The 11,911-nt window shown below is 57.4% G+C and overlaps 2 protein-coding genes across 2 annotated transcripts; both read right to left on the bottom strand.

Annotated features, from left to right (window-relative positions):
* Positions 1 to 2,610: 2,610 nt before the first annotated feature.
* Positions 2,611 to 4,619, bottom strand: LOC118250321 (inositol 1,4,5-trisphosphate receptor-interacting protein-like 1). Its single transcript, XM_035551332.2, has one exon. It carries the CDS (start codon positions 4,617 to 4,619, stop codon positions 3,087 to 3,089), a length of 1,533 nt encoding a protein of 510 aa, XP_035407225.1. The 3' UTR covers positions 2,611 to 3,086.
* Positions 4,620 to 7,143: 2,524 nt separating this feature from the next.
* LOC118250413 (inositol 1,4,5-trisphosphate receptor-interacting protein-like 1) lies at positions 7,144 to 9,258 on the bottom strand. The gene has a single exon (XM_035551476.2). The coding sequence runs from the start codon at positions 9,256 to 9,258 to the stop codon at positions 7,726 to 7,728; it is 1,533 nt and encodes a 510-aa protein (XP_035407369.1). The 3' UTR covers positions 7,144 to 7,725.
* Positions 9,259 to 11,911: the final 2,653 nt, after the last annotated feature.

Here is an 11,911-nt window from a genome sequence, read left to right as displayed (position 1 = left end):
AAGCGGGTCAGTGGGGCTGGGTGGGAGCTACGACAGGAGCCGCAGACCCCTAGGGTCAGGTAGGAGAGGGGGCGAAGGGGCTGGGAGGCAGCAGGGACTGTGGGCAGTGCTGGCGGCGACAGCCGCGAGCCCTGCCCTGAGCGGCTGAGCCCTGGCCACAGGCTTAGCAAGCCCTTGGGAGGCCAGCATTTGTGCCCCAGCCCTGGCCTAGCCCCGTCTTCCCCCTGGTACTGCACTCACCGATGGCTCAGGCCAAAATGCAGCAGCGCTGCCTGCGGCTGCCTTAAAAGCAGTCCCCCCCCATTGTGACACGTCCTCTGATGTCACCTGCGCCCCCGCCCTGCCACAGGACCCCTGCCCCACCCTCGGTCCCCACTGTGGCACAGCGACTGCCCAGCTGCCCCGGGCAGCCCAGGCCCTGGTGTCACCTGAGTGCAGAGGCACGTGGCTGGACAGAGTTCCCCGGGCTGTCTCTGCACAGCTCACGGGAGCCCCCAGGGCTGTCTGCAGAAAGAAATTTGGGCGATGTAGCCTGTGGAGGTTGTGCTCCTCGTGTGCCATTCCACGTTAAGTTCTGAAAAAGTAACCCATAGACAGTCATTGGAACAGGAGGGCTTGCAGTGAGAGGCAAGGAGAGACAGGTCCTCTACTCCCACTGGGTCGGATCTCGAGGTTTGTTCTTGCAGCTTGTCAGAGTTACGCTGGTCCCCCAGGACTGTTCCAGCAGGAGGGATTTGTGTTCCCTTCTCCGCCTGCATTGAAGGCATGGGTGAGATTTTGACTGGGGCTGGCATGTTCCTGCTGACGGTGCCTCCAGGCTGGAGGAGTGACGGTCAGCCTTGGGCAGCGATGGGAGAGCATCCTCCGCTTTGGGTGTAGGTGTGACAGGAGCCATCCGGTGGCTCACCAGACAAGAATGGGCAGTCGTGCTCACCCTCCTGCCTTCTCGCATGCACTCACTCCCAGTCCTTCACCAGGGCTTTCCCTGGGCAAGATCAGCCACTAAAATAAATCACCTTTGAGCTCAAGTTTGGACCCATCAGGGAGTTGGCCTGGCCCACAGAGGAGCGGGGCAAAGACCAGGCTGTCATGGGTCCTGCCAAATGGCTGGGCAGCAGCTCTTGCATTGGGCCAGGCAGGAATTCATTCACATGTTGTAATACGTGTAATTGCATGAAATAAAAAAAAAAAAAAGAATGTATGTTTATAGCTCCACAGTTTCCCACAGCATTCTCCTCAAGAAACTGGCTGCTCTTGGCTTGGACTGGCGTACGCTTTGTTGGGTTAGAAACTGGCTGGGCAGCCGGGCCCAAAGAGTTGTGGTGAATGGAGTCAAATCCAGTTGGAGGCCGGTCACTAGTGGAGTCCCCCAGGGCTCAGTACTGGGGCCAGTTCTCTTTAATATCTTTATTGATGATCTGGATGAGGGGATCGAGTGCACCCTCAGTAAGTTTGCAGATGACACCAAGTTAGGTGCGTGTGTTGATCTGCTCGAGGGTAGGAAGGCTCTGCAGGAGGATCTGGATAGGCTGGAGCGATGGGCTGAGGCCAACTGTATGAGGTTCAACAAGGCCAATGCCGGGTCCTGCACCTGGGGCACAACAACCCCAAGCAGCGCTACAGGCTGGGAGATGCGGGACCTAGGAGTATTGGTTGATAGTGGGCTGAATATGAGCCAGCAGTGTGCTCAGGTGGCCAAGAAGGCCAACAGCATCCTGGCTTGCATAAGAAACAGTGTGGCCAGCAGGGCTAGGGAAGTGATTGTCCCCCTGTACTCGGCTCTGGTGAGGCCGCACCTCGAGTGCTGTGTTCAGTTTTGGGCCCCTCGCTACAAGAAGGACATGGAGGTGCTTGAGAGAGTCCAGAGAAGGGCAACGAAGCTGGTGAGGGGTCTGGAGAACAAGTCTTACGAGGAGCAGCTGAGGGAGCTGGGGTGGTTCGGCCTGGAGAAGAGGAGGCTCACCTCACACTGGTGTGCTTGCTCTGGTTCTCCGTCTCAGGGAATGGCACAATGTGCATCCTGCACCCTGAGGGCTGGGTGGTCGTGTGAGCTGCCTGGCGTTCCATCTGGATGGCTGTGTCGGTCCGACTGGGTGCTGGAGGAACAGCAGTGGAGGGGATGGCTTTCTGATGAGCGGTTCCCAAGGCTGCGCCTTGTTGCTTCCACACGCTTGACGGAATGCGTGTTGCCGTTGGCTGAGGATGCCGCTGGGGCTATAGCCCAGGCCTGTTGGTGAGGCAGAGCAGATGAGCAGAGCAGAACAGTCCAGGCTGCCCACTGACAGAGCCCCTCTCGTGCTGTGGGTGCGTGCTGGTTGTTGCCTCCCACTGCACCCACTCACTGCTGGTGCGCGCAGGCTGCTGGCGCTCCCTCAGGCATGTTCCTGCGGCCTCCTGCTGTTCAAGCTGGCCACATGCTCAGTCCGCACCCCCTGGCGGTTTGCCCAGCCCCTCATGAGAGCAGTGGCCTGCTGGCTGGTGCCTCCGCAAGCACAGCTCACATGGCCCACGAGTGTCGGGGCACAGAAACTCCTTCAGGCACGACTGGGACCTTGCAGGCCTTGCGCTCTTCTCAGCACGTGGCAACTGCTGCTGTTGATGCCATTTTCAAGACGGAAAGAACCAGACCCTTTTTGCTGGTGCCCAGGGACAGGACAAATGGCACTGGGCATAAAATGCAACACAGCAGGTTCTGTCTGAACATCCGAAGGCATTTCTCCAACGTGAGGATGACTGAGCACTTGTACAGTTTGCCCAGAGAGATCGTGGAGTCTCCCACCTTGGCAGTATTCTAAAGCCATCTTGACATGGTACTGGGCAACTGACTCTAGGTGGCCCTGCTCGAGGAGGACGCTCACAGACAAAGCGTTTGTTCAAGCAAGGCATTTATTGCCGAGGCCAAAGCTCCCAATGGAACGGACCCTCCAAGGGGACGGGCAGTGCCTGCCCAGTTGGTATCAGCAGTCTCTGCGTCAAACGTCCATGAAGCAGTCTCTTGAGCTGCATGAGGTCTGGCTCCCCCCAGAGTGGTAAGAGTTGGTCACCCGCTGTCAGCAGAGTGCCCTGTCTGTGCACGAAGGCCTCTTTCAGCGTCCATAGATCATCAGTCTTGTGAGCCGATTGCGCAGCTCCTGGAACTCTTCCAGCGCGTGGGTGTAGGCATGCGTGTCCTGCTCCAGGTGCTCGAAAAGGTTGACTGGGCCAGAAAATTGGAAGGCTGGTGGCAGGACAATCACATCGGGCACCATCTCGTTGCCAAAGAAGAAGTGGTTGAGGCGTTTCTCTTCCAGGCAGCAGTGCAGGTACCGAATGATATCATCCAGCCGCAGCAGAAAATCCTCCCTGTGCCACATTTCCAAGGAGATGGTGGTCAGGAGGTGCATGACAACAGTCTTGATGACATAAGTGGAAATGCTTGTGCCCACCAGCATACGGGCGCAGATCTGCATGCACTTGAGGTGTAAGCTGTAGAACCAGGCTTCGGCGTTTATGTGCTGGAAGAACTTCCTCTCTGCAACAGCACAGCTCTGTGGCCATGTTGTGCTGCGGGTAAAGATGGCCTCCGTCCTCTGGCTGCTCAGGAAGATGTCTGAATTGCCTTGCTGAACCCCAAATATTATCTCAATGGTGAGGTTTCTCTTGGTAGCATTTGTCATCTGGAACTTGCAGGAGCGGCTGGAAGGTAGCACTTTTACATTGTAAATGTGCGACTGAGGCATAACCACCCAGGCTGTTTTCACGAAGTTCTGGAACCACCTTGCAGTCTTCTCCGCATCTAGGTAGGAGTCGGTGCAGAGGGTGTCTAGGAGGCTCGGCTCCTGATTTTTCAGCTCATCCTCAGAATGGTGGAGGAAGCACAGCATGTCCTCAAAGGCCTGCTCCCTCGCGCACGTGCACTCCAGCTCGACACGGATAGAGGAGTTCCTCGCCAGCATATCGTCCTCATTGCCCAGCTCCAGGTGGAAGGAGTGCCCACGGGGGGCCGTCATGGGCATAAGTAGGCGGTAGACAGTGTCATTCTCACGGGGACTCCAACCTTCAAAGGCACTGCCCACTCCGATGGCTGACTGCAGCTCCGGAAAGAAAGTCTCTTGAAAGACCGAGCTGTAGACATTCAGGAGGTCTTCCACCACCTCCACCACCTGATAGCATCTGATGATTGGATTTGGAAGTGGCCAGTAGATGCGCTGACTTACATAATCAGCCAGATCATCTGCATTATTGGGGTTTGGTCGTGGTCTTTCTTGCTCTTCCTCCTCTTCTTCGCTACTGGAGCTCTCATCTTCTTCGCTACTGGAGCTCTCCTCCTCACTGCTGCTGTCAGGCTCTCGGATCCTTCTAAGAAGCCACCAGAGGTACCAGAAGAAAAGGACAAGAACTCCAATGCTGAACCAGAACTGCCAGCGCAGCAACACAGATAAGAGCACGGCTTGCATGCCACCGTGCCTGTGGCGCTCCTGGTCCCTCTTCTCAATTTCCAACAGGAGCTGCATCATGCGCTCCTGCAGCATCTCCGCACGCTGCTGTATGGGCTCATTTGTATCTGCATCTAGTTCATCGCCGACCTTCTGCGGGCCAAAACCCAGGAACGTCAGGATGAAAAAAAGTGCCGAAGCCATGGTCTGAAAGAGGTGAGAGAGAAGCGGGTCAGTGGGGCTGGGTGGGAGCTACGACAGGAGCCGCAGACCCCTAGGGTCAGGTAGGAGAGGGGGCGAAGGGGCTGGGAGGCAGCAGGGACTGTGGGCAGTGCTGGCGGCGACAGCCGCGAGCCCTGCCCTGAGCGGCTGAGCCCTGGCCACAGGCTTAGCAAGCCCTTGGGAGGCCAGCATTTGTGCCCCAGCCCTGGCCTAGCCCCGTCTTCCCCCTGGTACTGCACTCACCGATGGCTCAGGCCAAAATGCAGCAGCGCTGCCTGCGGCTGCCTTAAAAGCAGCCCCCCCCATTGTGACACGTCCTCTGATGTCACCTGCGCCCCCGCCCTGCCACAGGACCCCTGCCCCACCCTCGGTCCCCACTGTGGCACAGCGACGCCCAGCTGCCCCGGGCAGCCCAGGCCCTGGTGTCACCTGAGTGCAGAGGCACGTGGCTGGACAGAGTTCCCCGGGCTGTCTCTGCACAGCTCACGGGAGCCCCCAGGGCTGTCTGCAGAAAGAAATTTGGGCGATGTAGCCTGTGGAGGTTGTGCTCCTCGTGTGCCATTCCACGTTAAGTTCTGAAAAAGTAACCCATAGACAGTCATTGGAACAGGAGGGCTTGCAGTGAGAGGCAAGGAGAGACAGGTCCTCTGCTCCCACTGGGTCGGATCTCGAGGTTTGTTCTTGCAGCTTGTCAGAGTTACGCTGGTCCCCCAGGACTGTTCCAGCAGGAGGGATTTGTGTTCCCTTCTCCGCCTGCATTGAAGGCATGGGTGAGATTTTGACTGGGGCTGGCATGTTCCTGCTGACGGTGCCTCCAGGCTGGAGGAGTGACGGTCAGCCTTGGGCAGCGATGGGAGAGCATCCTCCGCTTTGGGTGTAGGTGTGACAGGAGCCATCCGGTGGCTCACCAGACAAGAATGGGCAGTCGTGCTCACCCTCCTGCCTTCTCGCATGCACTCACTCCCAGTCCTTCACCAGGGCTTTCCCTGGGCAAGATCAGCCACTAAAATAAATCACCTTTGAGCTCAAGTTTGGACCCATCAGGGAGTTGGCCTGGCCCACAGAGGAGCGGGGCAAAGACCAGGCTGTCATGGGTCCTGCCAAATGGCTGGGCAGCAGCTCTTGCATTGGGCCAGGCAGGAATTCATTCACATGTTGTAATACGTGTAATTGCATGAAATAAAAAAAAAAAAAAAGAATGTATGTTTATAGCTCCACAGTTTCCCACAGCATTCTCCTCAAGAAACTGGCTGCTCTTGGCTTGGACTGGCGTACGCTTTGTTGGGTTAGAAACTGGCTGGGCAGCCGGGCCCAAAGAGTTGTGGTGAATGGAGTCAAATCCAGTTGGAGGCCGGTCACTAGTGGAGTCCCCCAGGGCTCAGTACTGGGGCCAGTTCTCTTTAATATCTTTATTGATGATCTGGATGAGGGGATCGAGTGCACCCTCAGTAAGTTTGCAGATGACACCAAGTTAGGTGCGTGTGTTGATCTGCTCGAGGGTAGGAAGGCTCTGCAGGAGGATCTGGATAGGCTGGAGCGATGGGCTGAGGCCAACTGTATGAGGTTCAACAAGGCCAATGCCGGGTCCTGCACCTGGGGCACAACAACCCCAAGCAGCGCTACAGGCTGGGAGATGCGGGACCTAGGAGTATTGGTTGATAGTGGGCTGAATATGAGCCAGCAGTGTGCTCAGGTGGCCAAGAAGGCCAACAGCATCCTGGCTTGCATAAGAAACAGTGTGGCCAGCAGGGCTAGGGAAGTGATTGTCCCCCTGTACTCGGCTCTGGTGAGGCCGCACCTCGAGTGCTGTGTTCAGTTTTGGGCCCCTCGCTACAAGAAGGACATGGAGGTGCTTGAGAGAGTCCAGAGAAGGGCAACGAAGCTGGTGAGGGGTCTGGAGAACAAGTCTTACGAGGAGCAGCTGAGGGAGCTGGGGTGGTTCGGCCTGGAGAAGAGGAGGCTCACCTCACACTGGTGTGCTTGCTCTGGTTCTCCGTCTCAGGGAATGGCACAATGTGCATCCTGCACCCTGAGGGCTGGGTGGTCGTGTGAGCTGCCTGGCGTTCCATCTGGATGGCTGTGTCGGTCCGACTGGGTGCTGGAGGAACAGCAGTGGAGGGGATGGCTTTCTGATGAGCGGTTCCCAAGGCTGCGCCTTGTTGCTTCCACACGCTTGACGGAATGCGTGTTGCCGTTGGCTGAGGATGCCGCTGGGGCTATAGCCCAGGCCTGTTGGTGAGGCAGAGCAGATGAGCAGAGCAGAACAGTCCAGGCTGCCCACTGACAGAGCCCCTCTCGTGCTGTGGGTGCGTGCTGGTTGTTGCCTCCCACTGCACCCACTCACTGCTGGTGCGCGCAGGCTGCTGGCGCTCCCTCAGGCATGTTCCTGCGGCCTCCTGCTGTTCAAGCTGGCCACATGCTCAGTCCGCACCCCCTGGCGGTTTGCCCAGCCCCTCATGAGAGCAGTGGCCTGCTGGCTGGTGCCTCCGCAAGCACAGCTCACATGGCCCACGAGTGTCGGGGCACAGAAACTCCTTCAGGCACGACTGGGACCTTGCAGGCCTTGCGCTCTTCTCAGCACGTGGCAACTGCTGCTGTTGATGCCATTTTCAAGACGGAAAGAACCAGACCCTTTTTGCTGGTGCCCAGGGACAGGACAAATGGCACTGGGCATAAAATGCAACACAGCAGGTTCTGTCTGAACATCCGAAGGCATTTCTCCAACGTGAGGATGACTGAGCACTTGTACAGTTTGCCCAGAGAGATCGTGGAGTCTCCCACCTTGGCAGTATTCTAAAGCCATCTTGACATGGTACTGGGCAACTGACTCTAGGTGGCCCTGCTCGAGGAGGACGCTCACAGACAAAGCGTTTGTTCAAGCAAGGCATTTATTGCCGAGGCCAAAGCTCCCAATGGAACGGACCCTCCAAGGGGACGGGCAGTGCCTGCCCAGTTGGTATCAGCAGTCTCTGCGTCAAACGTCCATGAAGCAGTCTCTTGAGCTGCATGAGGTCTGGCTCCCCCCAGAGTGGTAAGAGTTGGTCACCCGCTGTCAGCAGAGTGCCCTGTCTGTGCACGAAGGCCTCTTTCAGCGTCCATAGATCATCAGTCTTGTGAGCCGATTGCGCAGCTCCTGGAACTCTTCCAGCGCGTGGGTGTAGGCATGCGTGTCCTGCTCCAGGTGCTCGAAAAGGTTGACTGGGCCAGAAAATTGGAAGGCTGGTGGCAGGACAATCACATCGGGCACCATCTCGTTGCCAAAGAAGAAGTGGTTGAGGCGTTTCTCTTCCAGGCAGCAGTGCAGGTACCGAATGATATCATCCAGCCGCAGCAGAAAATCCTCCCTGTGCCACATTTCCAAGGGGATGGTGGTCAGGAGGTGCATGACAACAGTCTTGATGACATAAGTGGAAATGCTTGTGCCCACCAGCATACGGGCGCAGATCTGCATGCACTTGAGGTGTAAGCTGTAGAACCAGGCTTCGGCGTTTATGTGCTGGAAGAACTTCCTCTCTGCAACAGCACAGCTCTGTGGCCATGTTGTGCTGCGGGTAAAGATGGCCTCCGTCCTCTGGCTGCTCAGGAAGATGTCTGAATTGCCTTGCTGAACCCCAAATATTATCTCAATGGTGAGGTTTCTCTTGGTAGCATTTGTCATCTGGAACTTGCAGGAGCGGCTGGAAGGTAGCACTTTTACATTGTAAATGTGCGACTGAGGCATAACCACCCAGGCTGTTTTCACGAAGTTCTGGAACCACCTTGCAGTCTTCTCCGCATCTAGGTAGGAGTCGGTGCAGAGGGTGTCTAGGAGGCTCGGCTCCTGATTTTTCAGCTCATCCTCAGAATGGTGGAGGAAGCACAGCATGTCCTCAAAGGCCTGCTCCCTCGCGCACGTGCACTCCAGCTCGACACGGATAGAGGAGTTCCTCGCCAGCATATCATCCTCATTGCCCAGCTCCAGGTGGAAGGAGTGCCCACGGGGGGCCGTCATGGGCATAAGTAGGCGGTAGACAGTGTCATTCTCACGGGGACTCCAACCTTCAAAGGCACTGCCCACTCCGATGGCTGACTGCAGCTCCGGAAAGAAAGTCTCTTGAAAGACCGAGCTGTAGACATTCAGGAGGTCTTCCACCACCTCCACCACCTGATAGCATCTGATGATTGGATTTGGAAGTGGCCAGTAGATGCGCTGACTTACATAATCAGCCAGATCGTCTGCATTATTGGGGTTTGGTCGTGGTCTTTCTTGCTCTTCCTCCTCTTCTTCGCTACTGGAGCTCTCATCTTCTTCGCTACTGGAGCTCTCCTCCTCACTGCTGCTGTCAGGCTCTCGGATCCTTCTAAGAAGCCACCAGAGGTACCAAAAGAAAAGGACAAGAACTCCAATGCTGAACCAGAACTGCCAGCGCAGCAACACAGATAAGAGCACGGCTTGCATGCCACCGTGCCTGTGGCGCTCCTGGTCCCTCTTCTCAATTTCCAACAGGAGCTGCATCATGCGCTCCTGCAGCATCTCCGCACGCTGCTGTATGGGCTCATTTGTATCTGCATCTAGTTCATCGCCGACCTTCTGCGGGCCAAAACCCAGGAACGTCAGGATGAAAAAAAGTGCTGAAGCCATGGTCTGAAAGAGGTGAGAGAGAAGCGGGTCAGTGGGGCTGGGTGGGAGCTACGGCAGGAGCCGCAGACCCCTAGGGTCAGGTAGGAGAGGGGGCGAAGGGGCTGGGAGGCAGCAGGGACTGTGGGCAGTGCTGGCGGCGACAGCCGCGAGCCCTGCCCTGAGCGGCTGAGCCCTGGCCACAGGCTTAGCAAGCCCTTGGGAGGCCAGCATTTGTGCCCCAGCCCTGGCCTAGCCCCGTCTTCCCCCTGGTACTGCACTCACCGATGGCTCAGGCCAAAATGCAGCAGCGCTGCCTGCGGCTGCCTTAAAAGCAGTCCCCCCATTGTGACACGTCCTCTGATGTCACCTGCGCCCCCCGCCCTGCCACAGGACCCCTGCCCCACCCTCGGTCCCCACTGTGGCACAGCGACGCCCAGCTGCCCCGGGCAGCCCAGGCCCTGGTGTCACCCGAGTACAGAGGCACGTGGCTGGACAGAGTTCCCCGGGCTGTCTCTGCACAGCTCACGGGAGCCCCCAGGGCTGTCTGCAGAAAGAAATTTGGGCGATGTAGCCTGTGGAGGTTGTGCTCCTCGTGTGCCATTCCACGTTAAGTTCTGAAAAAGTAACCATAGACAGTCATGGAACAGGAGGGCTTGCAGTGAGAGGCAAGGAGAGACAGGTCCTCTGCTCCCACTGGGGTCGGATCTCGAGGTTTTGTTCTTGCAGCTTGTCAGAGGTACGCTGGTCCCCCAGGGCTGTTCCAGCAGGAGGGATTTGTGTTCCCTTCTCCGCCTGCGTTGAAGGCACGGGTGAGATTTTGACTGGGGCTGGCATGTTCCTGCTGACGGTGCCTCCAGGCTGGAGGAGTGACGGTCAGCCTTGGGCAGCGATGGGAGAGCATCCTCCGCTTTGGGTGTAGGTGTGACAGGAGCCATCCGGTGGCTCACCAGACAAGAATGGGCAGTCGTGCTCACTCCTCCTGCCTTCTCGCATGCACTCACTCCCAGTCCTTCACCAGGGCTTCCCTGGGCAAGATCAGCCACTAAAATAAATCACCTTTGAGCTCAAGTTTGGACCCCATCACGGGAGTTGGCCTGGCCCACAGAGGAGCGGGGCAAAGACCAGGCTGTCATGGGTCCTGCCAAATGGCTGGGCAGCAGCTCTTGCATTGGGCCAGGCAGGAATTCATTCACATGTTGTAATACGTGGTAATTGCATGAAATTAAAAAAAAAAAAAGAATGTATGTTTATAGCTCCACAGTTTCCCACAGCATTCTCCTCAAGAAACTGGCCTGCTCTTGGCTTGGACTGGCGTACGCTTGTTGGGTTAGAAACTGGCTGGGCAGCGGGCCAGAGAGTTGTGGTGAATGGAGTCAAATCCAGTTGGAGGCCGGTCACTAGTGGAGTCCCCAGGGCCAGTACTGGGGCCAGTTCTCTTTAATATCTTTATTGATGATCTGGATGAGGGGATCGAGTGCACCCTCAGTAAGTTTGCAGATGACACCAAGTAGGTGCGTGTGTGATCTGCTCGAGGGTAGGAAGGCTCTGCAGGAGGATCTGGATAGGCTGGAGCGATGGGCTGAGGCCAACTGTATGAGGTTCAACAAGGCCAATGCCGGGTCCTGCACCTGGGGCACAACAACCCCAAGCAGCGCTACAGGCTGGGAGATGAGTGGTTGGAAAGCTGCCTGGCAGAGCGGGACCTAGGAGTATTGGTTGATAGTGTGGCTGAATATGAGCCAGCAGTGTGCTCAGGTGGCCAAGAAGGCCAACAGCATCCTGGCTTGCATAAGAAAACAGTGTGGCCAGCAGGGCTAGGGAAGTGATTGTCCCCCTGTACTCGGCTCTGGTGAGGCCGCACCTCGAGTGCTGTGTTCAGTTTTGGGCCCCTCGCTACAAGAAGGACATGGAGGTGCTTGAGAGAGTCCAGAGAAGGGCAACGAAGCTGGTGAGGGGTCTGGAGAACAAGTCTTACGAGGAGCAGCTGAGGAGAGCTGGGTGGTTCGGCCTGGAGAAGAGGAGGCTCACCTCACACTGGTGTGCTTGCTCTGGTTCTCCGTCTCAGGGAATGGCACAATGTGCATCCTGGCACCCTGAGGGCTGGGTGGTCGTGTGAGCTGCCTGGCGTTCCATCTGGATGGCTGTGTCGGTCCGACTGGGTGCTGGAGGAACAGCAGTGGGAGGGGATGGCTTTCTGATGAGCGGTTCCCAAGGCTGCGCCTTGTTGCTTCCACACGCTTGACGGAATGCGTGTTGCCGTTTGCTGAGGATGCCGCTGGGGCTATAGCCCAGGCCTGTTGGTGAGGCAGAGCAGATGAGCAGAGCAGAACAGTCCAGGCTGCCCACTGACAGAGCCCCCTCTCGTGCTGTGGGTGCGTGGCTGGTGTTGCCTCCCACTGCACCCACTCACTGCTGGTGCGCGCAGGCTGCTGGTGCTCCCTCAGGCATGTTCCTGCGGCCTCCTGCTGTTCAAGCTGGCCACATGCTCAGATCCGCACCCCCTGGCGGTTTGCCCAGCCCCTCATGAGAGCAGGTGGCCTGCTGGCTGGTGCCTCCGCAAGCACAGCTCACATGGCCCACGAGTGTCGGGGCACAGAAACTCCTTCAGGCACGACTGGGACCTTGCAGGCCTTGCGCTCTTCTCAGCACGTGGCAACTGCTGCTGTTGATGCCA

The sequence above is a fragment of the Cygnus atratus genome, unplaced genomic scaffold, assembly GCF_013377495.2.
Source record: "Cygnus atratus isolate AKBS03 ecotype Queensland, Australia unplaced genomic scaffold, CAtr_DNAZoo_HiC_assembly HiC_scaffold_156, whole genome shotgun sequence".
Lineage (NCBI taxonomy): Eukaryota > Metazoa > Chordata > Aves > Anseriformes > Anatidae > Cygnus > Cygnus atratus.
Note: the sequence above shows the minus strand (reverse complement) of the source record. Positions and strands in the feature narration are given on the sequence as shown.

What these genes read in the sequence shown, in the direction of transcription:
- LOC118250321 (XM_035551332.2), bottom strand. Translation starts at nt 4,619, where the DNA reads ATGGCTTCGGCACTTTTTTTCATCCTGACGTTCCTGGGTTTTGGCCCG.
- LOC118250413 (XM_035551476.2), bottom strand. Translation starts at nt 9,258, where the DNA reads ATGGCTTCAGCACTTTTTTTCATCCTGACGTTCCTGGGTTTTGGCCCG.